Source organism: Aptenodytes patagonicus, chromosome 11 (genome assembly GCF_965638725.1).
Source record: "Aptenodytes patagonicus chromosome 11, bAptPat1.pri.cur, whole genome shotgun sequence".
In the NCBI taxonomy this organism is placed as follows: domain Eukaryota; kingdom Metazoa; phylum Chordata; class Aves; order Sphenisciformes; family Spheniscidae; genus Aptenodytes; species Aptenodytes patagonicus.
In genome coordinates this window covers 23,974,048-23,999,548 of record NC_134959.1, presented here as the reverse complement: position 1 = coordinate 23,999,548, position 25,501 = coordinate 23,974,048, and the positions used below count along the sequence as shown (strand labels likewise).

Sequence of the window (25,501 nt, the reverse complement as noted above, 5' to 3'; positions counted from 1 at the left end):
TTCTTTATCAATGCAAAAGGTCCCATATGCTCCCTCATGCATTCCAAGCTCTCCATGCTTCTCTTCAGTAACAAGATAAGGCAGCTGTTCCACTGCAAAATTCAGCAGCAGATTTACAATTAAAAGAATGGGCACCAGAAAGTTGGCTATTTCCCGAAATCATCCACGGACCCTGGCTGTCTTAGTCTCCTTCTCATCTTCTTGCTGAGACTCCATCTGCAGTCTTAGCAGAATTTCAGAAACGTAGCTATAGAAATATACATTTCAGAAGTTCATAACAGAGCTACAGGATCACATATTTTGTTAACAGAATAGTCAGGGATTTTGCTCCAATGCTGCAACATTTTCAATTGGAGGTTATAAGGAAAAAAAAAAAAAGAGCATGTTCCACTCTCTGAATATGTAAGTGAAGATGAAAGCAAAATCCTCACTGAGAAGTAAATTCACAAGGGTCTTAGTGCAAACTCTATGGAAGCTCTTCCTCTTGTTAGGACATTCACAAAACATTCTCCTTTGGAGATAAGGGTTGAACACACATTTCAGCTTTAAAACAACTCCACCAGAAGTAAATCACACCCAAGACCAAAAAAGCTCCCACCACTGGGAACCAGCTGTCATTCATTCTGGCACCTGAAGAACTTTTACTTTCTACCAAACACAGAAACACTAGTTTCAAACCCAGCTGAAAGAATCCCTGCTACAGAAGTCACTATGTTGATCCAAACCTAATAATCATAATTTTACCTAATAAATTGGATATTGTTAAAGAAAGATTACCGATTATTTATTTTTGAAAAGAAGCTACTTAACCAACTTAGAGGTAAACCTAAAAACAAACATTTCCAACAATGGAAGCAACAATATTAACTGGAAATACCACTCTATCACATTTTTCTAGTTTTTTGGTGGGAAGAGGGAAAGAAGAGAGGAGAGACAATATGACAGGCCAATTTTCCTGTCATTTTCAGATTCTTTCATGTAAATTTATCAAGTAGGATATACAGATTAAATGTCAAATTATTTTGCTACTTATTTTTCAGACGCAAAGAGCTTGCATGTCTGAAAGCTCATCATCTTACCCATTACTCATTGGTTTAATATTAATTTCTATTATCTGCTAAAATCATCATGGCTACATTAACAATACCAGTAACTCAGTTTAGGATAACACTCAATAGTTTGAAACTTCCAGATGTAAGACACTTATAGTCATGACATTTCATTAACAAGAAACACACATTCACTAATTCATATATGTAAATTAAAATCTTTATTTCAAATGAACATTTAACACAGACCGTAAGCCAAAACAAACCTTAACAGTGACTTACCAGGAAGCCTGTTCATGTTGACCCCTTGAGCAGAAAGTCCTATTCCCATGTACCTTAAAAAAAAAAATCAAACAAAATATCAGTCAAGCCAGAATGGCCAAGCCACAAGATTTCTTGCAGCAGAAATGTAGCGGTAAAAAAACCCCACTCCACAAATCATTTAAGGTAAAAGTGTTGACATCACTAAAGATTTTCCACTACTTTTTTTAGTCTTTTCTTAAATCCAACATAAAATGTCAGTCTACTTTAGTGACTGACAGCTTTCCAAACTACAGCTACTCTTTAGCTCTTAATTGGTAGGAAAAGGACTAGAAAACAATCAGCAATTAAATTTCTGGAGTTTGGGGTTTTTTTCCCATATATCAGGAAAAAAACCTATTTATATAGGTGATTAACAAGAGAGTAAAAATACATAAGGGCAGATATAGTATATGAGAACAAATGTCTATCTAGCCTAACGTATTGTCTCCAGGTATAGCTGGCAGTGGATGCACAGGACAGAGCAAACAGTTGTACTTTCCAAGAACATTCTTTCATTGTCCAACATATATTTTACACAATTTCCTAAGCAAAAGGTGGTCTTCCTGTATTTCACACCCCAACAGATTTTCCTCCATTAATCTGATTGCTTTCTGAACCTTTGTAAGCTCTTTGAAAAGGCAACATCCTGCAGCTCCACCATTCAATTACTGTCCAAGCTAGTTTTGCTTGGTACTTGCATTTTTAGAATTGGAGGAGACGGGAATAGCATTTCTCTAAAATCCTTGAGAAAGTTAACAAAGTCCTCATTCATACCCCTCTCCCCAATGGTCTCTTCTCAAGGTTGACTACTCGCAGTCTACTCAGCTGTTCCTCTTATGGAAGCTCATCTATACCTCTTAATACTCTTGCTACACTTCCAGTTCTGTATCGTCTTTGAGAAGCAGGGGGAAACCAGAACCACAAGCACCATTCACAACACAAACACACGGTGATTATTACAGACAACATTCTCCATTTTGTTTTCTATTCCTCCCCCTGGTCTCTATTATTCCTTTTATTTTTTGACTGCAGATGAGAACTGAGCTGATTTTTCCATGGAACCAGGACACAAAGAACTTGTGTCTGCACTGTAAGAGGCAGCTCAGAGACCATTTTTTGTGTCAAGTTTGGATTGTTTATTCTCCCCCCATGAGAATCATTTTACATCTATCCAGCCCAAACTGCATCTTCCATTTTATCATCCATAGTCAGCCCTTGTTTTTACAACTCTAGTTAGCTTCATATCATCAGCAAAAAATATTGTCCTACTATTAATTTCACGTCCAGGTCATTTATTAAGGTAGTGAACATCAGAGGTGTGGTACACATCCCCACAGAAATCCACTGGCGAACGTCCTCAGCTGCAGGGAGGAGAGGGGGCATGACACACACACACGAGCCATTCATTTCTCTGCCCTGCTTCCTACCCGTCAGCTAATCGTGTCACCGATCATTCAACCACACAAGCTCCTTCACTTTATCCCACGTTTCCTTTACTTTCCTCAAGAATTTTTGACACAGGACCTTTCCAAATGGCTTTTGCAAATCCAAACAGACCGATCTTTATCTACTTCTGCGTTCAACAGGTCTGTAAGTCATAGCCAGCCTTTGCAGAGGCTCTTCTTCCTCACTACAATATTTACGCACATACCCATTTTGTTTGTTCTATTTCTGTTAATTTGCATGGTCTGTAATTCTTCTAATATCCCCTGGAACCACAGAAACAGCCGCCCTGCTCAGTTTGTTTTTAACTAGCTTCCATATTTTTAGGTTACCGTGCTTTGAAATTAACAGTTACTGTTGGGCTCTTGTTCATAGAATCATAGAATCATTAAGGTTGGAAAAGACCTCTAAGATCATCAAGTCCAACCGTCAACCCAACACCGCCATGCCCACTAAACCATGTCCCTAAGCGCCTCATCTACACATCTTTTAAATACCTCCAGGGATGGGGACTTAACCACTTCCCTGGGCAGCCTCTTCCAATGTTTAACCACTCTTTCAGTAAAGACATTTTTCCTCACATCCAATCTAAGCCTCCCCTGGCACAACTTGAGGCCGTTTCCTCTCGTCCTATCGCCTGTTACTTGGGAGAAGAGACCGACCCCCACCTCGCTACAACCTCCTTTCAGGGAGTTGTAGAGAGCAATGAGGTCTCCCCTCAGCCTCCTCTTCTCCAGGCTAAACAACCCCAGTTCCCTCAGCCGCTCCTCATAAGATTTGTTCTCCAGACCCCTCACCAGCCTCGTTGCCCTTCTCTGGACACGCTCCAGCACCTCGACGTCCTTCTTGTAGTGAGGGGCCCAAAACTGAACACAGTATTCGAGGTGCGGCCTCACCAGGGCCGAGTACAGGGGCACGATCACTCCCCTACTCCTGCTGGCCACACTATTTCTGATACAGGCCAGGATGCCATTGGCCTTCTTGGCCACCTGGGCACACTGCCGGCTCATGTTCAGCCGGCTGTCGACCAGCACCCCCAGGTCCTTTTCCGACAGGCAGCTTTCCAGCCACTCTTCCCCAAGCCTGTAGCGCTGGATGGGGTTGTTGTGGCCGAAGTGCAGGACCCGGCACTTGGCCTTCTTGAACCTCATACAGTTGGCCTCGGCCCATCGATCCAGCCTGTCCAGGTCCCTCTGCAGAGCCTTCCTACCCTCGAGCAGATCAACGCTCCCGCCCAACTTGGTGTCGTCTCCAAACTGACTGAGGGTGCGCTCAATCCCCTCGTCCAGATCATTGATAAAGATATTGAACAAGACTGGCCCCAAAACTGAGCCCTGGGGAACACCGCTCGTGACTGGCCGCCAACTGGATTGAACTCCATTCACCACAACTCTCTGGGCCCGGCCGTCCAGCCAGTTTTTGACCCAGCGCAGAGTCCACCTGTCTAAGCCATGAGCCGCCAGCTTCTCCAGGAGTATGCTGTGGGAGACGGTGTCAAAGGCCTTACTGAAGTCCAGGTAGACCACATCCACAGCCTTTCCCTCATCCACTAGGCGGGTCACCTGGTCATAGAAGGAGATCAGGTTGGTCAAGCAGGACCTGCCTCTCATGAACCCGTGCTGGCTGGGCCGGATCCCCTGGTTGTCCCGCACATGCCTCGTGAGCGCCCTCAAGACGAACCGCTCCATAATCTTCCCCAGCACCGAGGTCAGGCTGACAGACCTCTAGTTCCCCAGATCCTCCTTCTGGCCCTTCTTGTAGATGGGTGTCACGTTGGCAAGCCTCCAGTCGTCTGGGACCTCCCTGGCTAGCCAGGACTGCTGATAAATGATGGAGAGTGGCTTGGCGAGCTCCTCTGCCAGCTCCCTTCATGTAAAGGTATAAATCCAAACAGGCTACAGCCAGTGTCCTGCTATTCTTTCACAGAATCAGTTTTCTTCCTGTGGCTTCCTCGACCACCTGCTCCATAAAACATTAACCATGACTAAAAATATTATTTCAGAATTTGACCCCAAGTTACATGTCCTCAAGCTATGTGGGTTAAGTCTCCCGCAGCAACTGTTCCTGCCCTTGACTTCTCCATCTCAATCATTGTCACCACCCCAATCAAATAGCATGGAAACGGTAATAACTGATATTTTTCTTGTTTACACAGAAATTTTAATCCTTAGAGGTCTATAAGTTTATCAGATCTTAGTCTATGATCTCTTTAATAAATAGCACCACATCTTCACAAACACGGCCAACTTTGTCTTTCTTGTACACTTCACATCGTGGTAGCATGACCTTCCAGATTTTAAACACTTGAAACCCAGTTCTACAGTGCTTTAAATTAAGTCAGTCCCTTCTTTAAAAAACATGCTCTATTTCAGAAGTACCCCAGCTTCCAGAGGATCCGGACCCCACCTCCTCAGACCAATTCCTCAGCAACGTACCAGAACTGTTCCTCCTCACCTCTCTTCTTGGTACTGGGCAAAGCACAGTGCTGTGCAAAGGTGGGGAAAAGCATTTTGGAGACCGCTACCGCAGAGGTCCTGGTTTTCAACTTCCTATGTAATAGTTAAAAGTTTTACATACAGAACCTTTTCTGCTCTTCCCTATGCCTTCCGCACCACAGGGACCACAGCTATCACTTCACGCTCAGCAACTGCTGCAATATTCAGATGCTTTGGGAGAGCCGTGTACTTTGTGTCTACCAGTCACGTCACGATGCCATTCTCCCTGGAGTCACAAACACAGTTATCTCTCTACCTGATCACTGAATTGCTAACCATTATATGGTCCGCCTTTTCCTTTTAGCTGGCCCCTGGCCTCTTAGGGTTATCTTCAGAGGAAAATGATACATGATCATGATACGGAAAACCTATTGCTGGACTCGTCACTTCCCTTCACCCAGCTCAGTGTTTTCCTGCTGCAAGACTAGGGCTCTTCAAGTCCAAAGTTTCTTGGGGTGAACGCTGACAAATAGGGCTATGCCAGTGACAACCAAGAAAGGCCAGCCCAGGTCCTTCAGCTCTCACCATGTATAAATAATGTAACTACACAAGCACCAGGAAAGTGTTAGTGTTTGATAAAGGAAATAATAAGATCACTGAGCTTAGAAAAGTACCCAAAAGAGGCTGTGGCAGCAGCCAGTTCAGGAGCAGAAGATTTGAACATTGAGGGCAAACAAGTTTATCTCGAAAACTCTCCAGTCACAGAGGACAGATTCCAGGACATTTGGCTGGATTTTCTATTTCTCATTTAGAAGGACAGAGATTTGTGAGGGTTTCCAAAATACCTAGGATGTACATTATTACATAGCAAATCTGATATTCTCTGCAGAAATGGTAAAAGCCCGCAGCCTGTCTACAAAAAGAAAAGCTCAAGGCGCTCTGCTTGTTGAGACAGGACAGTGGACACTCCAGTGCAATACAGCTCGGACACAGTGCATGCAGAAACACAAACAAATGCCCCGAGTGTGTTTTGCACTGCTCCAAGACCCAGGCCACAGGTGAAATGACTACTTCCTGCAGATAGCAGCCCTAAGCTTTTAGATCTGATTGACCCCACCCTCCTCATCTTGTTTGGTCATGATGGAAGGAGCTCAAGGGCACCACCTTCCCTACCACAGGCTAACCAGCTCCTCCAGCACAAACAGGGATTGTTTCACCTGCACTAAGGGAACTGTCAGCCAAAGGTCAGCTAGCATCTGCCTGGGCATGCGCTCCCTCCAAGGAAGGATTAGAGGCTGCCAAGATACAGCCTAACAAAAGACATCCCAAAGGTTTCTGCTGCCACATGCTGCAGAGTAGCCAGGCAAGATAGAACAAAAGAGTAGAGTGGGGAGGGTTCATACAAAATTAAGCCCTGCATAGTCCGCAGGATGTCCTGAAGTAGAAAGCTCAATGGTAGAGACCAGCATTGCTTCAAAAGATACATGAACTGGGCAGAGACAAGGCAAGACTTTCGGGCATTCATCCCAAAACCTAAATTTGCAAAGGACTATAAGGATGACAGAACCTATTCTCTAGACTATCTACTCCTCAGTAACTCAGTATAAACGGAAAAAAAACCTGTTTCATCTGAGGAGGGATACCATAAGTGCTAGTACCTTTGTTTGTGCACAGAGTCCAGAGGGGAAGATTGTTTCATCTTTGGCCTAGGAACTCCTTTGAAATGCACCTGAGCGGAGATGCGAAGGACAGCATTGTGGCAATTATCCACTAAGACAGCAGCAGCTAGTCGCTATTCTGATCTTATATATCAGTGAAAGTGTTCAGCTCTTTATGAACAGAGATCAATTGCTGGTCTCCACTTCCCTATTATGATAGAAAATATGGCCTGCAAACACCCCTACCCAAGGACCCTCCAGCATCAACAACTGCCATGAAAAGGACAAGGAAAGACTTTGGAGCACTGTAAGAAAATTACCACTGCTGGAACACAGAGAGGTTTTGATAAGGTCCTTCACCTGAAGATCTTAAGGAAATTATCTTGGTATAAAAAGAAAGTTACCTCACAGACTAGTAACTGGTTTAAATGATAAAAGACCAAGGGTAAGAGAAATGCTTACAGGAACACAGACATGAGGTAAAGACATCATATTACAGGCTCAGGACAAATACCTGTGACTTGAAAAGGAGATTTGGGAACGCCAAGAATAAGAAGGGGGGGAAGAAAAAGTGTGTGTGTGGGGGGGAAGACCACCATGATTAAACAATACAATAAAGAACTACTCCCACCAACCACTTCCTATGAGTGCAGCCAGCAGGTCAAGGGAAGGGATTGGCTCCTCTCTATTCAGCACCCGTGAGTATCACATTCGGTTTTGGGATCTCCAATGCGAGGAAGAGTAACAAACTGGAGCGAGTGCAGCAAAAGACAGTTAGGGGGCTCAAACCACATGATGTATGAGGAGACACTGAGGGACATGTGTTTGTTCTGTCTTAAGAACAAAAGACAAAGCAGGGATCTCATTGCTGTCTACAGCTACCTAATGGGAGAGTACAGGGAAGGTGGAGCCAGACTTCAGACACGCACACCCCCCAAAAATCATGAGAAACAGACAAGTTGTAACAAAGAAGATTCCAATTAGACATTACTAAAAATATTTTAACCATGAGGGTGATCAAACACTGGAAGAAGGGCCCATAAATGGTACTGCATCTCCACTCTTAGAGACAGTCGAAAACTTGACTGCACATTGTCCTGAGGAACCTGATCTAACTTTGAAGTTGGCCCTGCTTTCAGCGGGGAGCTGAACTGGATGGCCTACAGAGATCCTTTCCAACCTAAATTATTCAACGATATCCTGACTTCAGGACAGTTTTGCTGACAGGCAGCAAACTCTTGGCTAGCAGTGCCTAAAGCGGGATATTGACAAAGTTGAGAAAAGACAGAACTTCCTGAGGCACACACATACACCACAAACCAAGTCCTGATCTGATCATACCAGCTGAATCCAGCTTTATTCCTAGTCGTCAAGAATAGATCATCCAGGAAAGACTGGTTCCTGATCTACAGAACAACCCTGAACTCACAAACAAAACATGCCATGATGACTGCTGCCTGGCACATCGCCACGAACCCTTTAGCTCTTCAGCTGAAGGGCTCCTGAACCTAGTGCCCACTTGAAGAAAAGCAACAAGGAAGGTTCTGCTCTGATGTACAGATCTCAAGGATATAAGAGACTTTAAGAGAAAACACTGTGTGATCTCATTCCTTTGGATCCCTTAAAAAAAAGCTACACACACCCCTATCTCTCTTCTCCTCTGTGTAATCAAGACTTTTTAAACATCATGCTCTACAGTTAATGGCTCAGCTATTTCATTCTTTAGAACTCTTGAATGAAGACCAGAAACCCCCTAATGATTTGTTCCTGTGTTTTATGGATAAATAACACTGTTGTATTAACCCTTCATCAGGAGCCAGACAATCATTTAAAAACAAGATTGGCACGTTTTGTTGAAACATGACGTTGTTGTATTAACACTTTGACTTGAGCCAGATAATCCTTTAACAGCAAACACTGGCATTTGGGAGCCTCTAAACATTCCTACTTTTTCAGAGCCCTTCATAAAACGTTCTCCTGAATCATCTCTTGGTTTTACAGACTCCATTTTGGTCTACCTTATTGGTTTTTTTAAACTTAAAGTTTGTTCTTTCCATTTTTCTCATCTAATAAAATTTCAACTTTTGGAGGGTGTATCCCTATCCTCTCTCACCTTCGTGTCTAATTATGTCAACTGTCAAGTCATTTTGAGTCTATTAGTTCACACACATTTACACTGATCCTCCAATATGATGTGTCTCTCCTTAAACAGTCTCCATACCTTCTGAAAGCATTTTACCCTTACGATTGCATCTTTTTATTAACTCCTTAAACAAGCTTCTTCAATTTATATAGGTTTGTTTTCTGGCCTTTTTTTTTTTTATGAACACTAAAGTGGTAGGGTTTGGGGGCCTTTTTATGCTGCTTCTCAAAGGACGTTAAACATGAGTACTTATGGTCAGTGCTGCAGAGCAACTTATAAACACACATTTTTTGTAAACATTTTCTGCACTGCTCAGAGCATGAGTCAGAAGTTACATCCTTTCTCATGAGTTCCCTGACTAGGCTCTCTGAAGCAGTCATTTATGGCATCTAAAAATTTAGTCTCACAGAGTCATGTGACATACACACATCTATAAAGAATAAACTGAATTTTAAGGATATGTTTACAGCCTTCCAGGCACAATATGGAAGATTTCTCCCCATATCTGCAAGGAGTGCTCTAGCTTTTCCTCGCCGCCTTCTCAGTGCATTGGCAGATAAGACAGCGTTCTTGTTAGCATTTCAATTTTCTTCCGCCTACTGAGTCTGGAACCCTCTGCTGCTACAGAATTTTCCTTGCCACGTGGTGGGCTTTGCTGTTTTGATTTCTTTTCAACTACACATGCTAGCAGTTGGGACCATAGTCCACAGCTAGAACTACATTCCAGGTCCATATTGCTTCAGAGAGCAGTGAGAAGTGCCATCTCTGCCAATTGTTCAAGCCTCAGTGAAGCTTGTGATTCAAGGTCCCGAATTGTTTGAACACACAATAAAGGCACCATCTAAGCCTGGTGCAATAGTACCAGAGTGCTTGGTCCTGACTCTGGCAGACCTGAAAACACTTTGCAAAAATCTGTCAAGGAGCAGAGCACTCAGTTACTCTGGCAGAACGATCCCCACCACTTTCACCTGCTCACATTAGCAAGCCCAAGACCTCCTGGATTTGCTGGCAGCTGCCAAATTTTGTTCAATGAGCAGGACATGCCTCTCAGCATAGGGCATGTTTCTTACGTCCTGATCTATTTGGCTGAGCTGAAGGTGAAACACAGTCAGACTGCGGCCACTTTGTCTCCTCTAGCACAGCTTCATCATGTGGCGGTGTCGGCTTCCTTAGTTTCAGTCTCACACAGCACAGCTCCACTGGCATAGGGCCACTGGCCAACTCCATCCCTCCTTATTGCCTGAGGGTGCTTGCCTGTTCCTCTGCCTCTACTTCTGCTGCTGTTGACATTAGCACACCTGGAATTTAACAGAGAGAGTGGACACCACTTCTGCATACAGCCTCGGCACACAGCTTCATCAGAATCACGGCTGCAGCATTTTGATGGCTTCCCTTCTGTTCCCCTCCCTCGTTGGGTCATTGCACTGCATTGCCACCATAAGGGTGGCAATACTGAGCAAACTGTTGGAAGTTATGAGAAATAACATAATTGCTGAACTTTGATAAAATAGGTCATCTCCCACTTCAGCTTATCCTGCTTAATTTTATCATTTTCTATGCAGATTCATCCTCCCTCTTGTGTACTGCAGCAAATCCTGTGCACATAACCGAGGGCAAAAACACAATAGTATCTTTCTGTTTTCAGACAACACAGCTTTAAATTAGGCTAGAAGCTTGTATTTTTATAAAAAAGTAATACAAATCCAGAAATTCTAAATTTAAGATTACACTTTAATCTAGAAACACACCACCATGGAAATGTGTCACAAAAAAAAAAAAAAAAACCACGAACATGACCACAAGCCTTCCTCGTTCACAAAATTTTGCTCTTCAACTTATGGTCCCATTTAAAGCTTAAGACAAACTTTAAAAATAAGACCATAATGACTGCAGAACTGCACACAGAATTTGCAGACAACCTAAAATAAAATAAGACTCTCTCACCATGCTGGGTTTCAAATCCGCAGCCTACAGCTTATATCCAGAACTTCAAATTGTCACATATATGCTTGCTGGTTATTGTTTTAGATGATGTTAGCTACTTTGCTTTTCCCACCTGCTATCAATTAACATATCAGAAGTGATGGATGAAATGAGCTTGGAGACCTACAAAGCCTCAGACTAAAAAAAAAAAAAGTTAAAAAAAAAATCACTCTATTCTCTCGAAAATTGAGGGAAAAAACCCACGCCTCATCTTCAACTCCACCACCCCCAAAAGTATCAGCTGCTTTCTGAGCTTCTTGGTGCAGAACAGCTTCTCACTTCCTCGATTCCAAATGCTCCAAACCAGTTTTGCATGTACAACAAATTCAAAACTAGTTAAACAGTATTTGTGGGCATCCTCAAGCACAACCTAACGCTTGCTTTTTTTAAATAAGTAAATTATAACATTCAATACCATTCAACATAAATCTCTGCAGAGTCTGTCTGCCTGCTTCATCACTGGTTTTGGAGGTTTTGGGTGTGGACAGACTCCACTGGGGTATCCATTAACTGGAGCCCCTTTTTGAGGGATTCAAAGAGCCTCTTAGAAGAGGACGCACAGCAAGTGAAGCACTGATACAGCAGGACAGAAGAAATGTAAGAAGTGTTAGCACCCACTTTCAAACAGGAAAAAAAAAACCCACCTTTTTTTAGGGTTTTGGGTAATGATACATTTAAATCCATTATCCATCATACGTAAGAGATATACCTACATTAAAGCCAGGCAAAAGTGACCTCCTAAAACCATCTTCTCAGCAGTGAACATTGAATACTTGGAACTGCCCCACACACCCGATCAGAAGCTTCAAAAATGCTGCATCAGTAGATCAATTCCAAATACAGCAGACAGACAAAAATAAACGCAGACACATGCTAGTGATTCAAACAGCAGTCTTGTTTCCACTTACCAGCAGCCTCGGCAGTTACCATAGCACCAAATTTTTCCAGACTTCTACTGCACCTCAGCCCTGCCCAGTCAATACTGGTTGCTTTTTAAAATTCAAATAGACTGAATCAGCCACACTAATCACCAGTCACAACATCAGCTCTGCCTCTTTCGTCCATGCACTGGCTCTCCTTGGCCACAGCAGATGAATGAAGGACCTTGGTAGCAAGCCCTCATGCCAAAAGATGCTGGCTCCGCACACACCTCTGCACAGCACATGACCAGCAGGATTGCCAATATTCTTCCCTCTAGATCTTACAGCACCGTGACCGTGGTAAGATTAAGTTCAAAGAGACAAAGCTTTTTGGTTCCCTCCCCCAGTTCCCAAGTACTTCAGCAGTAAACATCAGCAAGTATGCTACTCCAGCACAGTGATGTTTAAAATAGGACAGCATTCACTTTTGGCTCCTAAGGGAACTTGTGTGGTGGATTGTTCAGTGCAGATATTTTCAATGTTGCAATTTAAATTCGTATATTTAATTTTTTTTTTTTTTTTTTTTTTTTTTTTTGCTTCTGCCAGTAAGAGACTCTCCCTGGAAAAGAGATGGAAAGAGCCAAAATGATGACTGTACTTCTAAATTAAAATTTAACTCTTAGAAGATACAAAAGATCTCAGATGCACTGACTCAGCCAGGAAGCATTATATATGCAGAAATTATCCAAAAAGCTACAAGAAAAGTTATTTCACAGGAGTGACAATATTTGACTAACCTAAATTCAAAACAAAGGGATCTCTTAAAGAGGCTGTTCTAAGTGTTACACAGTCATACAAGTAGAGGAGTACACTGATGGCTGCGTTCCGTTTGCCCCCAGAAGGGGAATCCATCCATGTGACAAGCAATTCTTCGAGTCAAAAGACGTCTCTTCAGAACAAACATGATACCCAGGGAGCCTGCCAAACAGTCAGTGTATGAAAAGGTTTTTTGGCTAGTCTCAAGCTACGTTGTGCGAGCAACCCACAAAAATCCTCATGAACCCAGCAGAAAAACTTAAGAACAGACCTGCCCTTTGACAGCAAGTAGCTAATGCTGAAATTCCAGCACTTGCATCTATTTGGCTTCTCAAGTGCGGGAATGGGTAGAACAGAGAACACAGCAACAGAAGTCACGTATACCTGTACTTTATATTCTTCAGTTTTAAGGATCCCAGGAGCAAAGAACATCTCCCTTTGAATGCCTGGAAAGCACCCAGCACTTGGGAGGCACTGCTATACGCAAAATAAAGGTGGGGCAGAAGGAGGGAGAACGCAATTAGTCCCTGGTTGTAACTGGACCAGAGCAGTATCCTTTAAACAAAGGAGGAGGTATTTCTTTACCCAAAAAGCTACAAGACTTTCTCCAAGAAACTTAAAAAGAGTACTCACCTCAAACACTAGTTCTGACAAGTAGCAGAGCAGATTTATTAAGGCTCTGCCATGAAAAGAAAGATATTATGGTTCCCCTTTATTTATTTCTTAACACGTTGAAAGTTACCAGGTCAGGATGGTGAAACAATCCACGCCGCTCCTCTTCCAAGTGCCTGTGAAGTTTACTTAGAAGGCAGACAAAATTCACCCCATCTGAAAGCTGGGGAAACGAAGGTGGAAAAATACATGGGTTTAGCATTGGTTGGCTATCTAATGGTCACAAGCCTAGAACTCTTCTTTACTGTGCCAGTAACACCCTGACACAGCAGTCTCTCCTTAGAGCACGCTTTACTGTGTACACCGAGATACACCGAGGCCCAAACTTAAGAAGAGTTAAAGACAGAGATGTTAAATAATTTGTTTTGTAGGCCATGACTTCCAATAAAGCAGTCGTTCCCCGCTCAGTTGGTGAGCTAACAATATCACTAACACATGGCAGAAATTCCTGGGATTGGCATTTTGTTACGTGGCTCAATCAAGACCAAGCAACCCAGCTTAGCCATGAGTTAAACGAGGGACGTTCCTCTCTTCCAGAGGCGAGTTTGTGATTCAAAGGCTTACTGCATCCTGCAATTTTTTCCTAATAGCCACACCTATCTGGTAGGAATCCTGTCCTCCCAGCTATCATGCACCCCACTCTTTCAACACACACAGTTAAGTCTAAAATAATCAAGCTAAATTACTAAGTTAGAGATTAATAATACACCCCATCACACTGGTGGCATTTCAGAGACTTTCACAGTCTCTTGTGCAAAGCTCAGAACTATCATTCTTGTTGTCTGAGGTGAGCCCTGACTTCATGCCAGGTTTAAAGAGTGGCGAGAAATGATAACCCATATCAATTTACCACCTGAAACCACATTGTCAGAGTTATGGTGGGGGAAGGGGTATGTTATTTTAAGGCAGTGACAAAACAAGTTACCTCTGTTTAAAAAAATTACCTATGGTACATAAAATACTGGATTCCAACTGTCTGACTCCTCAGTCTAACAATAAATATTTTGGAACTACTTCATAATGGAATATAATGAATCTCTAAAGTGGAAGTAGTTCTGGTTTTATTCGTGGATATTGCACTGTTCTGTAACAGTGCTTCAGAAATAGCACTGATGGGCTCCAGAAAGAATCCCAATTCCCCAAGCAGAGGTCAGTAAAGCCAAAAATGCAAGGCTGAAAAGAAGTAGATAAAGGCAAGAAAATAAAATTCTTAAGAGCTCATTAAAAACAGCTACAAGTATCCTGAGGCATGGAGGAGTCCACTGCACATCAGCCCTTAGAAAGGCAGAGAAGCTCTAAAAGCCAGAGAGCATGGAAGAGAAGCTGAGTGAACAGAACAAAATTAAGAGGCAGTAACCTGGTAACGTAACACATCATCTCAGTCTGTTTATGAGTAAATACTGACAAAACTACAGAGGAAGAATAAAAACTATTTTCACTAGACCAAGGCATCAGCTTCCCATCTCCCAGTTTTAGAATCACGTTCAACTGGTATCTGACAGCCACAAGAAGGGTCAAGTCTGTCCCTTTTCTGTGCTACCTTCAGGAAGGGGAAAGATTGATGATGTATATTAGCAATGTATGTAGGAATACTGAAAGACAGAATACAGATCAGAGATGAAGACTTGACTTGAGCACCATTTAAGAGAGAAAAGGCATAATGCAAACCTCACCAAGTATAAAATCACTGCTAGGATCCAGCCAGAATAACCAACTTCTCCACCTGCCACCACAAGCACCATCACATCCAGCAGGACCCCAAATCCTGCAATATACAGTGGTCGAAACCAACTGTATCTGAAGCTAAGGTGTCCCACCAACTTCGTTTTCCAACTTTAGATTTTTCACTCTTGACAGCTGACTTAGAGAATAAGTCAGCTGGTATTCAACAAAGTTCACATAAACCATGTCAGTGGTGAGCGGCACATTCAGTCTGGCAACAGCATAAAGCATTACTGATATTAATTCTCTGATTATTTATTCTGGTTACACCCAATTGAATAAATAGGAATTCTGTTCGGTTTGTCCTGCTGATTAACAAGCCTCACTCCCAAATGCACTGTTCAGAGTTGCTGAAAATTTTTATCCAGTATATTAGAGAAGTTAAACAGGTTTCCACGACTGAATGGACTTAAGACTGTTTGACTGCCAGTTTAAGCAACAGGCCATTTTTCCTGGCATGAACAAAGCCTAGAAAGCAGTAGAGACAGACACTAGAGGTACCGCAAATATCTAACAGAAAAGCATCCAAAAGAGGGTAAGTCATGTAAAGACTGCAAGTTTCACACTGAAGACTAATCTTGCATTTCAGTCCATCGTAACAGTCAGCTCCAAACAGCAGCTCGAGTTCCTGTTTTCTCCACTGAAACACAGGGGGAACAAGGTAAACGCAACACCCAAATCAGAAGAAAACACTCTGCTGCCAGGTAGGTAGTTCTCTGAAGAGGTATTCTCCCATCCTTATAGGTTAATTTGCTCTGGTTTTGGTTACTATCGATTTCCTGATCAAAGCCTTTCTTATGCAAGGAAGATTTACCTGCTAACACGAGTTTTCATGACATTACAGAAAAAAAAAAATATAACTGCAATATTTACATAAGAATTATTTTTTTTAATGTGGAAAACACATTACAGAAAAAGTAACACACAAAGTTTTGGCAGATGTATTTATGAAATAAGACGACTTTCTCTTTAAAACAGTAACAAATAGCCAGAGAGTTAGGGAGAGCACTGGGAAAGCAACACACACTGAATTCACAGATCTTTACATGCTGAGGTCTCCACAACAAGGAACAAAGGCTAGATGTGGAGAGCATCAATACAAAGAACTTGTAAACAAGAAGGAAGATTGTATCTCTAGGATTGAAACTGGAGCGTGGAAACAGAGATCCAGTCTTATACCACAGGCACAATGTAAACCCCGTTCCTAGAAAAGCAGTTAAGAAAGCGAATCTGGCAGTGCAGTCAGTATAATGCAGTTAACACAACTCAGCTTTACAGGGCCAGTGGCAGAGCTGAAGAAAAAGAGTCAACCTTCACAGCAGATGATAAATTCTTTAGCAGTTCATCATCCCAGCTTCATAAGCAAAGGAAAAAAGTTTCCCCTCTATAAGCGTTATGCAATTTGTACAATTTAATTATTAAACAGAATTGCTTAGATGTATAAGTCTAGAACAATTAGTTCCCACTATTCTATGATTTATTAACTGTAAACATATTCTGAAGAGCTGAAGCATAATAATGTTTTACGCGTATTCTAAAGATGTTCAGTTGATTTTGCTAGAGTTTATTTTTACCATATTCTTACCTTTTCTATAACAGATATTCAGAAATAGCAGGGGAAGGGATGAGGAGAAAGGAAAAAAAACCTTTTCCTGACATTTTTCTTCTTTACTGGGCAAAATCTCAACTCTAACTGGACACAAAAAAAAAAAAAAAGAAGAAAAATTAACAGAAAGAAGTTACCAGAGCCTGAAATCTAGGAGATCTCAGACTTCAGACATACCTAAATGCACACATCACAAGTGAAAGTCACACATCACCATCACTATCTCCATTTCGTTTCCTAATTTCACAAATTATTTTAATGAGAAATTGATATTCTACCATTACAACGGATGGGCCCATGATACTGCTATAAAGCACCGAGTTTCACTTTCCACTTCATTGATTAAAAAAAAAAAAAGCAATTAAAAAAAGTTATCAACTGCAACTCAGGTATTCCAATCTCACAACTTGCTTTACATTGAAAAAGCTGCTCTCAATATTACTCCCTTTTGCAAGAGTTTAGCAGAACAATGACTAAAAAAAAAAAAAAAGCCAGCTCACATGAGATGTCATCAATTGATGTGAAACCTCCACAGAAAATAAGAGTGTCTCTACACTTCAGAGCACCAAAGCTCAGCCAGTCAGTAGCTGAGCAAGCAAGACTTGCCTGGGCAAGACTGTTTACAAATGGGAACAAGGTGAGAACTGTTTACTGAATCTACTTGGGGGGATTTATTTATGTGTCGGCTTGTTGAAATGAATGTCTGCGGAACAGCATAAATTCAAGCAAGCAGACATACCTGCAAACAGAAGAACAACCCCCTCTCTGTGCTGGTTTTGGATTCTTGGAAACCAGAATGGAAAAAAATAAAAAGGGGGAGGAAATCAATTATTTACAGGCTTATCAGATATAAATAAGGGATCACACAACACATGCAGATACTAGAAATCCTCAGTTGCCCCAGAATATTCCTTAGCCTTCCCTACAGCCACATCCAGACACATGTGAAATTATAAGGTGTCCTCAGTATAACGAGCCAATGGATGCACAAAGACAACCGTGCCATTAAAGCCACCGACGTCAGAGCGCTTCAGGCCTTCTATCAGCATCTGGAAACCATTAGCGCACACGAGTGAAAGGTTTTTCTAAGAGCAATCACACTCACTACATGCTGAAGAGAAATGGAAAGTTGGCAAGGAGAAACGTAAGCAAGGAAGAGAGGGGCAGATTACTTGCTACTAGCATAAAGACTGCTAAACCACCAATACATCTGACCTTTATTTTCCTTTTTCAGTCAGAGAGAAACTAAGCTATTTTTAAGTCTGGGATATGGTGCCCTTGTATAAGAAAGCTAAAGGAAGATTTTAAATAAACTATGGTATGGACTAAGCTAGATTAGCTCTTCGGCCGCTCTCCACAAAGTACTCTTTCCTCCCTCTCTCAGAAAAATCCCCGCAACCTAAGCTAGTGCTGACCAACAGCTCTGGACAACAGGCTGCACATCTCAAAGCAACTGTGAAACAGTTCAAGCCAGTGCTGGAAGAAGGATAGCAACACACCCTGTTGCCCATGTTCTCCCACCCTCCATCCTCTGCCCTTCTGGGTCCCCTCTTCCCCACTTCATGCACAGAAAGCACTGTATCAAGGACTGATCCAACAAAAAGACATTTACGTGATCCAGCTCATTACACAGTTACTAGTGCTGGCACAAAAGAAAGGGTTTTAAAAAAAAAAAATCATGGCAAGAAGAAAGAGCCAGTCTAGCTTTTCGGCAGCCTTCCTGAGACAGCTCAAAGTCCTCGTGAAACTGCCTGGCTCCCCTGGCACAGAGGGCTGTGCCACTTGGCACCTCCTCTGCCCACAGACCACACTTGCTCTGTTTGCACAGAACACTCAGAGCCACCATGGACAGGCAGCGGGCTCTGCCATCTCCAGAGAGGTCAGACTTGCTGCAGAACGCCAGCATGTCAAAGTATCTGTGAGTAAGCCACTATCCAAAAACAAACAATTACCAGAAAAAGACAGCTGTCGACAGCAAACTGCCATTGCAAAGGCAATCCACAGGCTGCTGGGCTGTCTTTCCCAGGAGCAGCTCAGAAATGGAGAAGAGGCTGCAGGACAGGTGACTTTTGCTAGAATCGGGAATCCATGCACAATCAGGGTCAGCCTCCAGGATGTCCTCCCCAGCCACACTCCATTACAACCCACCACATGGCTGAGAGAGGTAAAACAGGTCAAGAAACTGAAATGGCGGTCAGGAACATGCACTGCCACCCATGAGACAATTCACCTTGCCCCAGCACAAAGAGGACAACAAAGATGAATTGTCCTCCTGAGTCACAACAGACTAAGTTGTGGGTTGACTGCCCTACCCTGATGAGTCTTACACTGTTCCTGTTTACCAAGCAGAGATCATCTTAATGGGGAAACAGAAGCTGTGAGATGTGCTGACAAATCAACAGCAAACAGAAACACATATTTGAGAGAGAGGGTAAGAGTCCAGTGCTTCAAATATAGCTAAGGTTGAACTATTACAAACACCACCGTGATAAAAGCATGAGTTATTTGTGGCAGCTCAGGAACATAAGAGTCACGTACATTTCTGCCAGTCTGCTCATCTGAGGAATGCTGGAAGCAAGCCATCCACAGAACCATGGAGAGGTTTGGACTGGCAGGGACCTTGGGACCTCGGGACCTCCCTTCTTCATCCTTCTGCCCAAAGAATAAGTAACTCTGAAAGTTGTATCGGGCAGTCTGGGGCCTCGCCCAGGCAAATTTGAAGATGGAGATGGCACAGCCTCTCCGGGCATCCTGTTCTGGTGCTTAATCATTTTCACAAGGAAAATCCTTTCTTACATCCAGTTGGCATTTCCCTTGCCACAACTTGTGACCCATTGCCTCTTGTCCTTTCGTTCTGACTGACAACACTCAGGAGACACGTGCACAATGGCTCAGGAATTAAGCACCCAGCAAGTCTTAAGACAAAACTGTTCAACAACAGTTCGAATGGAACTAAATGAGGGTTGCTGCAATCCTACCCTTCCCTCTCCCAGCTCAGCTTATCCCTTTATTGACTCGCCTTCGACCCACGTCAGGGAGCAAAACCCTGAAAAATTGTCCTCAATTAAAAAAAAAAAAAGCAGCAATTTCTGACAGTGACGTCAATAGATGAAATCATCATAATTATTTTGATGTGGCCAGCTTTCAACCAGTTATCTCCTTGAACCAGCTCACCATAGGACTGGGTAGCAGGTTGTCAGCATGAGGAAAGGCACAGAAACATACGGCAAATGGAAGGGCAAAGGCAGAATCCCACAGGCTTGACTTGTATCATCTTGAAGTGTTGTGGAACCACTCCCTGCATGTTCAGCGCAGACAAGGAGCCGAGAACCGGGCTGGAAGTAGAGACTGTAAACTAAATCCTCCTCTACTCTCTGAGGATAAGAACCATCTCCCCAAACAAAGAGTAGTACAAACAACAGATCAATCTACCGACAGATCTGATTTGTTATGTGTTACCTAGCCTCCTCGTCAAGACAATTTTTCAAAGGTAGCCTGGCAGCCTCCCCTCTCCCAGGGGGGAAAAAAGAAAAAGAAAAAAGAACAAAACAGTAAATAAACATGACCTCTTATCAATAAAGACTAAAACCACCAGGATAAGAAATGACTACCATTCAGCTAAAAGTAATTCTCAATCATCTTTCTTTAACTCAAAGGATTGCAGTGATATCTCAGTGCATGAGCAGTGGAAGATCCAAAGCTAAGAAAAGCTGATAAATCTTAAAAGTTTAAGTGCACCAAACGGACTTTTTGCATTCTGTACCTCCTTTGAAATATCCGCCAGTAAACTAAGCTAGATTTTACCGATGCCGAGGCAGAAAAGTCTAGCAATGGTAAAGGGAGAGTTTTCATAAACCATTTCGTTTGTTTCTTTAACATAAACACCTTTATGGAGCAGGTGCATTAAAGGGCAGGGGAAGAAAGACAATGCAAAAGAGGAAGCTTTTCTGCCACGGGTGCAGTGCCGTGGCAGTCTAAAGCAACTTGTGCCTGTGCTGCTGCAGTCCCTCCCTCTTCCCTTGCGCTGGCACTGGGGTTTGCAAAACTGAGCAGAGTACTTGCCTGAAAAACAGGGGGAGGTGAGGGTGTGTGTTTTTACTGCTACGATACAATGCGGTGGGAGGAAACAAAGGAGAGAACCACAGCATACTGGATTTAAATCACCTTAGCCCCATGAAAGTAACAGAACAGAGAAGTTAAAAAGGTGGTACCGATACCTCAGTTGTCTCTATAGCTCAGTTGTCTCTACCATGGTGACACCACCAATCCAGAACTGGCACTGCCTGGTGCCAATTCAAGACCCCTCTTATCACAGCGTGTCATCTACGGGCAACATCTCTTGTCAGGCTGCAAAAAGTCATCACGTGAGCTTCAGGATTCTTACATCTCCAGTAAAAGCCACTGGGAGCTTCTATCCCACTGCTTACCTGCAACCTTAGTTTCTGTTGTTTATTAGCAACTGTCAGCATCTAACCAGAGTGTGGAACGCTAGACTAATAATTTAATAGCACAGAAAGATGATAGCTTTGAGCAGTTGCGGGGGGGGAGGGAGAGAGGGGGGGAAAATCAATCAGAACTCCTCAAAGCACACTTCCTGAAATTCATTCCACCAAAGTATTTTTTGAGTAAGTCTTGTTTTGAAACCCGATCGCTCACATTTTAAACCTAGATGTGAAAAGCTATCACAAACTCCAGCAAGAGAGACACAGGGAATAAGCTGGAGACACAGGGAATAGCTTCATGCGATCCTTACCTCGCCACTCCGTACAGCATAAACAAAATAACAAGCTACAGAGCAGAGACTTTACACCTGACGTACCCATTCTGGAAATGAGCTCAGAAAGATTCCTCTTCTTCCCCCCTTGCTAAAGAGCTTCCAGTGGAGTTACTGGGGACATGCTTTACCACTTACGCCGCGGAAAACCTCCTTTCATTCCCTCCAATCCCTTTCTTTAGATTTCTGGACTTTTATTCCTTTAAACTGAAGCCACCACGGTGTAATAAACTCCAGAGAGCTTCCTAAGAAAGCCATCTCTGCCGCAGTTCACTATTATAACATACTGAGCCTCCAATGGGCAGACTTCAAACTATTAAAGATGAGACACACAAGAGTGCCTTCTTAAATGACAGACAGGCAGCAGCTACAGTATAAATTCACAGTTACAAATCCCCAGCACCACCGCATACAAGATAAAAATCGGAGCGCTCTCTACCAGCAATAGAAAAACAAGGCACAGGAATGGCTGAGACATCAGACAAGCTCTCAAAGGCTCTCCGCTGCACTGACTCTGGATCATAGCTATCAACATCTCATGTTCGTATTGCTATAACGTTAATACACACGGTTCTGTGCCTTTGAAAGTGTTCCTGGAAAGTAACTGTAATTACAGAATACAGTAAAAACAGAAGTGGACTATTAATATAGAAAACTGATCTTGGGAAACAAGCAGCAAATTCCATTACCTCTCTGTAAGATTGATCTAGAATGCACTACAGATTAAGTGCTGTTCAGTGACCTTTCATAATGTTATTTCTTTGGAAAACTGTCTTGAAGTTCACTGTAAATCATTTTAATTTTAGCAGCTACATAAACTAATCAAGTTCAGGGTTTCAAAACAGACAAGCAGTTAATCGCCAAGTCAGTGAACTGAAAGAATAAAGATGGTTTTTTCACTGCATTTGTAAAGCATTCGGCCCAGCATCCACCTCTGCACAGATAACCTAGTAATTATTACAGGCCTAAATGCAGAACAACTCAAGATCCTTCACAAGTCCCTTTACAAATAGGCCACTTCTCAATTCAACAATGACAGCAAAAAAATTTCAACAGTAAGAAACCATGACTTTAATTTGGTTTCTAGCAGGAATGCTTGCTGCCTTTCCCTAAGACCCCTAAACTGGCCAGAGTTCAAATGTTATTCTTGAAGGACTGGATTAATTAATTACACTCGATTCAACTATCCAGAAGGGAAAGCTGCGCAGGAGAAGGTATCTGCGATATTCATCCTTTAGCAATGAAACATGCCAAACACATACACACACAGCAGGCTGATACCTTTATAATCATTAAAAGTTAAATCTACGCTGGCAGTAGAAACACAGACCTTGTTAGAAATGCCCTTTTATTTCTTTCCCACATTTCCCAGCATCCTGAATATGGCTTTAAAGGAACTCCACAAACATCCTGGTTCAGTTACCTTTTGGATCAGAACAATGCCCAGTACAGTGACCGCAAGACTGGATGAGATCCAAAACCCGCTGCCAGTTCAGTTCACTGAGGTGCCGCCTAGTAAAGTATGGCTGCATCTAATGCTACCGATAGGATTTGCTGCTTTTGCAGTTCTTCCACTTGCTACTGTTCAAAGTAGTATAGACTGATAGGGCAAACGCAGCCTCAACAACAGCCTACAATATTAAACGTTACCACAAAAAAGATGATTTGGCTGGGAAAAACCTTCTCATATTTAGCATTCTGGTTCCAGCACAGTCTCCCAAGCTTCCACAGTTGTTATCTGTCATGATACTCTGCGATGCAATCTATCCTGAGATAATGACTTGAGTCCAAGTTCAGGTCCTAGACCAGAGATGACCAAAGTATTGCAGATTCCAGCTTATATTCACAATCATCTCATTTCCCTCTCTTTGAACATCTTTTCCTCGATCATGCATATGGGGTTTCTAAAAAACAGTCTCAGAAGTTCTCCTTCCAGTGCTCAAGTGCTGCTATGACTACTCTTCACCATGCAAACATCTCTCTAACAGTCCAAAATTAAGTTCAAGGTTCCTCCCTTCCATTTCACTCCACTTCTGAGGCATCATAATTCCAGAAGTCTGAGTGACCAGACCTAGCTAGCAAGAGGAAAAAGTATTTTAATTTAAATTGCACCGGAGACCCAAAGTTTCCTGAGTTTTTAAAACTGCCCACATCAAACAGCACAGAAAGCAGCTGTGTAAGTGCCTCTGCTTCCAGTGCGTTCCACCACATTTACATCTATTAACCAAGAGAATATAACCTCCCCGTGATGTACCTGCCTGTTACACCCAGCAGCCATGGGACCTCTAACCCTTCCGGAAAGGAGGTCAGCGTACAGCAGAACTGCTAAATACACATCACCAGCCACTGAACCGGAATAAGGCACTTACCCATCTCTACCTTTACTGACGATCTTCACTTCAAAGTAATAAATGCCACAGGCTGCGGGTATAGGGTGCGTAGCCCTGACCGAGGCAGCATCTTTGTGATTTTTACCGTGACCTAGGAAAGAACAGAAATGTCAGTACCGATGGGATCTGAACTCTCCCACATTTTGTCCTAAAACACTGCTATCTGAACACAGCGGGGATCTGTTTCTACATATATCCAACAATTTAAAGCACGCTTTTCAGAGAACTGGAATATACAATCACGCGCTGCCACCATCAACAATCCCTACACTACGAGCACTGTAGTTTTTCCTTTGTTTTCACTGTGAAGCTACTGAGAAAGACTCCCCCTCCCCAGATACATAATTTGAAGACCAATGTACACAAACAGAAAACAAAAATGATTACACAAGAGGGGAATGACATCAGTGTTTACTAACCAGGCAGGAAAAGGAATGATCAGTTCTCCGCCGGGTGAGCAGGGAGAACAGCCTCCAATAGCGAGCAAGAAAAACATCGCTGTGATTCCCCAAGTCCTAGAAGTCTGCGAGCATCTATTTTGTGTAAACTCAAGGAGCCAAAGCCCCCGTTAGGCAGCGTGTCGATGCCATCCCACCCCTTGGCCGGGTTTTAAGCAGGGTGACAGAGTAAACAGGCGACGTGGCTACACAGACGCGCTGGGGCCCGGGCTAGTGGCACCGCAGAGCCTTACATAAGGCAGCCCGCTCGGCCGGGGAAGCGCCCCCGGCTCCAGACCGCCCCCGCTCCCCGAGCCCAGGAAAACCCCGCGCCGGGCCGGAGCCCGGCCACGGCACCCACGACGCCCAACCCGCCCCGCGGCCAGAGCGCGGCGGCCGCCCCCCCCCACCCTTCCCGCGCTGCTCCCCGGCCGCGGCGCCCCTTCCCCCGGGGCTGCCAGACCCACGGCCGCCCCGGCGGAGGCCCGGGCTGCCGGCCCAGCCCGCCGCCCGGCTGGCCCCGCGGAGCGGCCGGGCCAAGGGCCGCGTCGGGGCCGCCCCGCTCCAGGCCGAGGCCGAAGCCGAAGCCGAAGCCGAACCCGGCGCCGCCGCCCCAGCCCGGCACCTTTGTAGTGGACGCGCAGGTTGCCCTGCGAGAGGCCGATGTAGTTGTACTTGTCCTTGGGGCTCCAGGACCGCGGCAGCGGCGTCTCCTCCTGGTTGACGGCGGGGTAGAGGCGGCGGAGGCGCTGGCTCAGCTCCTGCTCCTCGGGCGGGCACGGCAGCGCCGCGTCCCCCCCGTGCAGGCTCCCCGCGCCCGCATCCGCCATCTTGGATTCGCTTTGTGTCACCGGGCGGGGAGCGAGGCCCGGCTCCGGCCGCCAGCCAATGGGGCGCGAGCGTGGCCACAATGGGGCCGCGCTGCCCGACGGGAAGCGGAGTCCGCGCCGCTCCCGCCCCCCCGCCCCTGGCGCTCGCTGGGACCGCAGGTCCCGAAGGGCCCCGCGCTCGAGGCCCCGCCCCTCCGCTCGGCGCGCTGCGCGCTGGGAAACGCGTCCCCCCTCCGCCCGGCTCCGGTGAGCGCCGCCGGCTGCGGGACTCCCCTTCCCAGCATGCTCCGCGGCAGCGCGGCGCCGAGGGGCCGCCTCGCGCCTGCCGGCCGCCTCCGCGCAGGGGCCGCCTCCGCGCAGGGGCCGGTTTCGGCCGCCCC

At 44.3% G+C, this 25,501-nt stretch overlaps 1 protein-coding gene across 6 annotated transcripts in view; it reads right to left on the bottom strand.

Moving 5' to 3' along the window:
• RANBP10 (RAN binding protein 10) overlaps positions 1-25,121 on the bottom strand; it is an 87,476-nt gene extending 62,355 nt beyond the window's left edge. For 2 of the 6 annotated variants that reach the window (XR_012996316.1, XM_076349550.1), the window contains exons 1-3: positions 24,917-25,121; positions 23,834-23,945; positions 1,332-1,384 (exon numbers count right to left, since the gene is read on the bottom strand). Coding sequence is in view for 5 of the 6 variants with exons in the window: in XM_076349550.1 (XP_076205665.1) it covers positions 1,332-1,384; positions 23,834-23,945; positions 24,917-25,121 (370 nt within the window). In the remaining variant the exon portion in view is untranslated. Of the gene's footprint in view, positions 1-1,331; positions 1,385-11,922; positions 11,954-16,669; positions 16,690-23,833; positions 23,946-24,273; positions 24,312-24,916 lie in introns of those variants that run through there. The other 4 variants (XM_076349555.1, XM_076349551.1, XM_076349552.1 and 1 more) reach the window with 4 other exon arrangements.
• Positions 25,122-25,501: the final 380 nt, after the last annotated feature.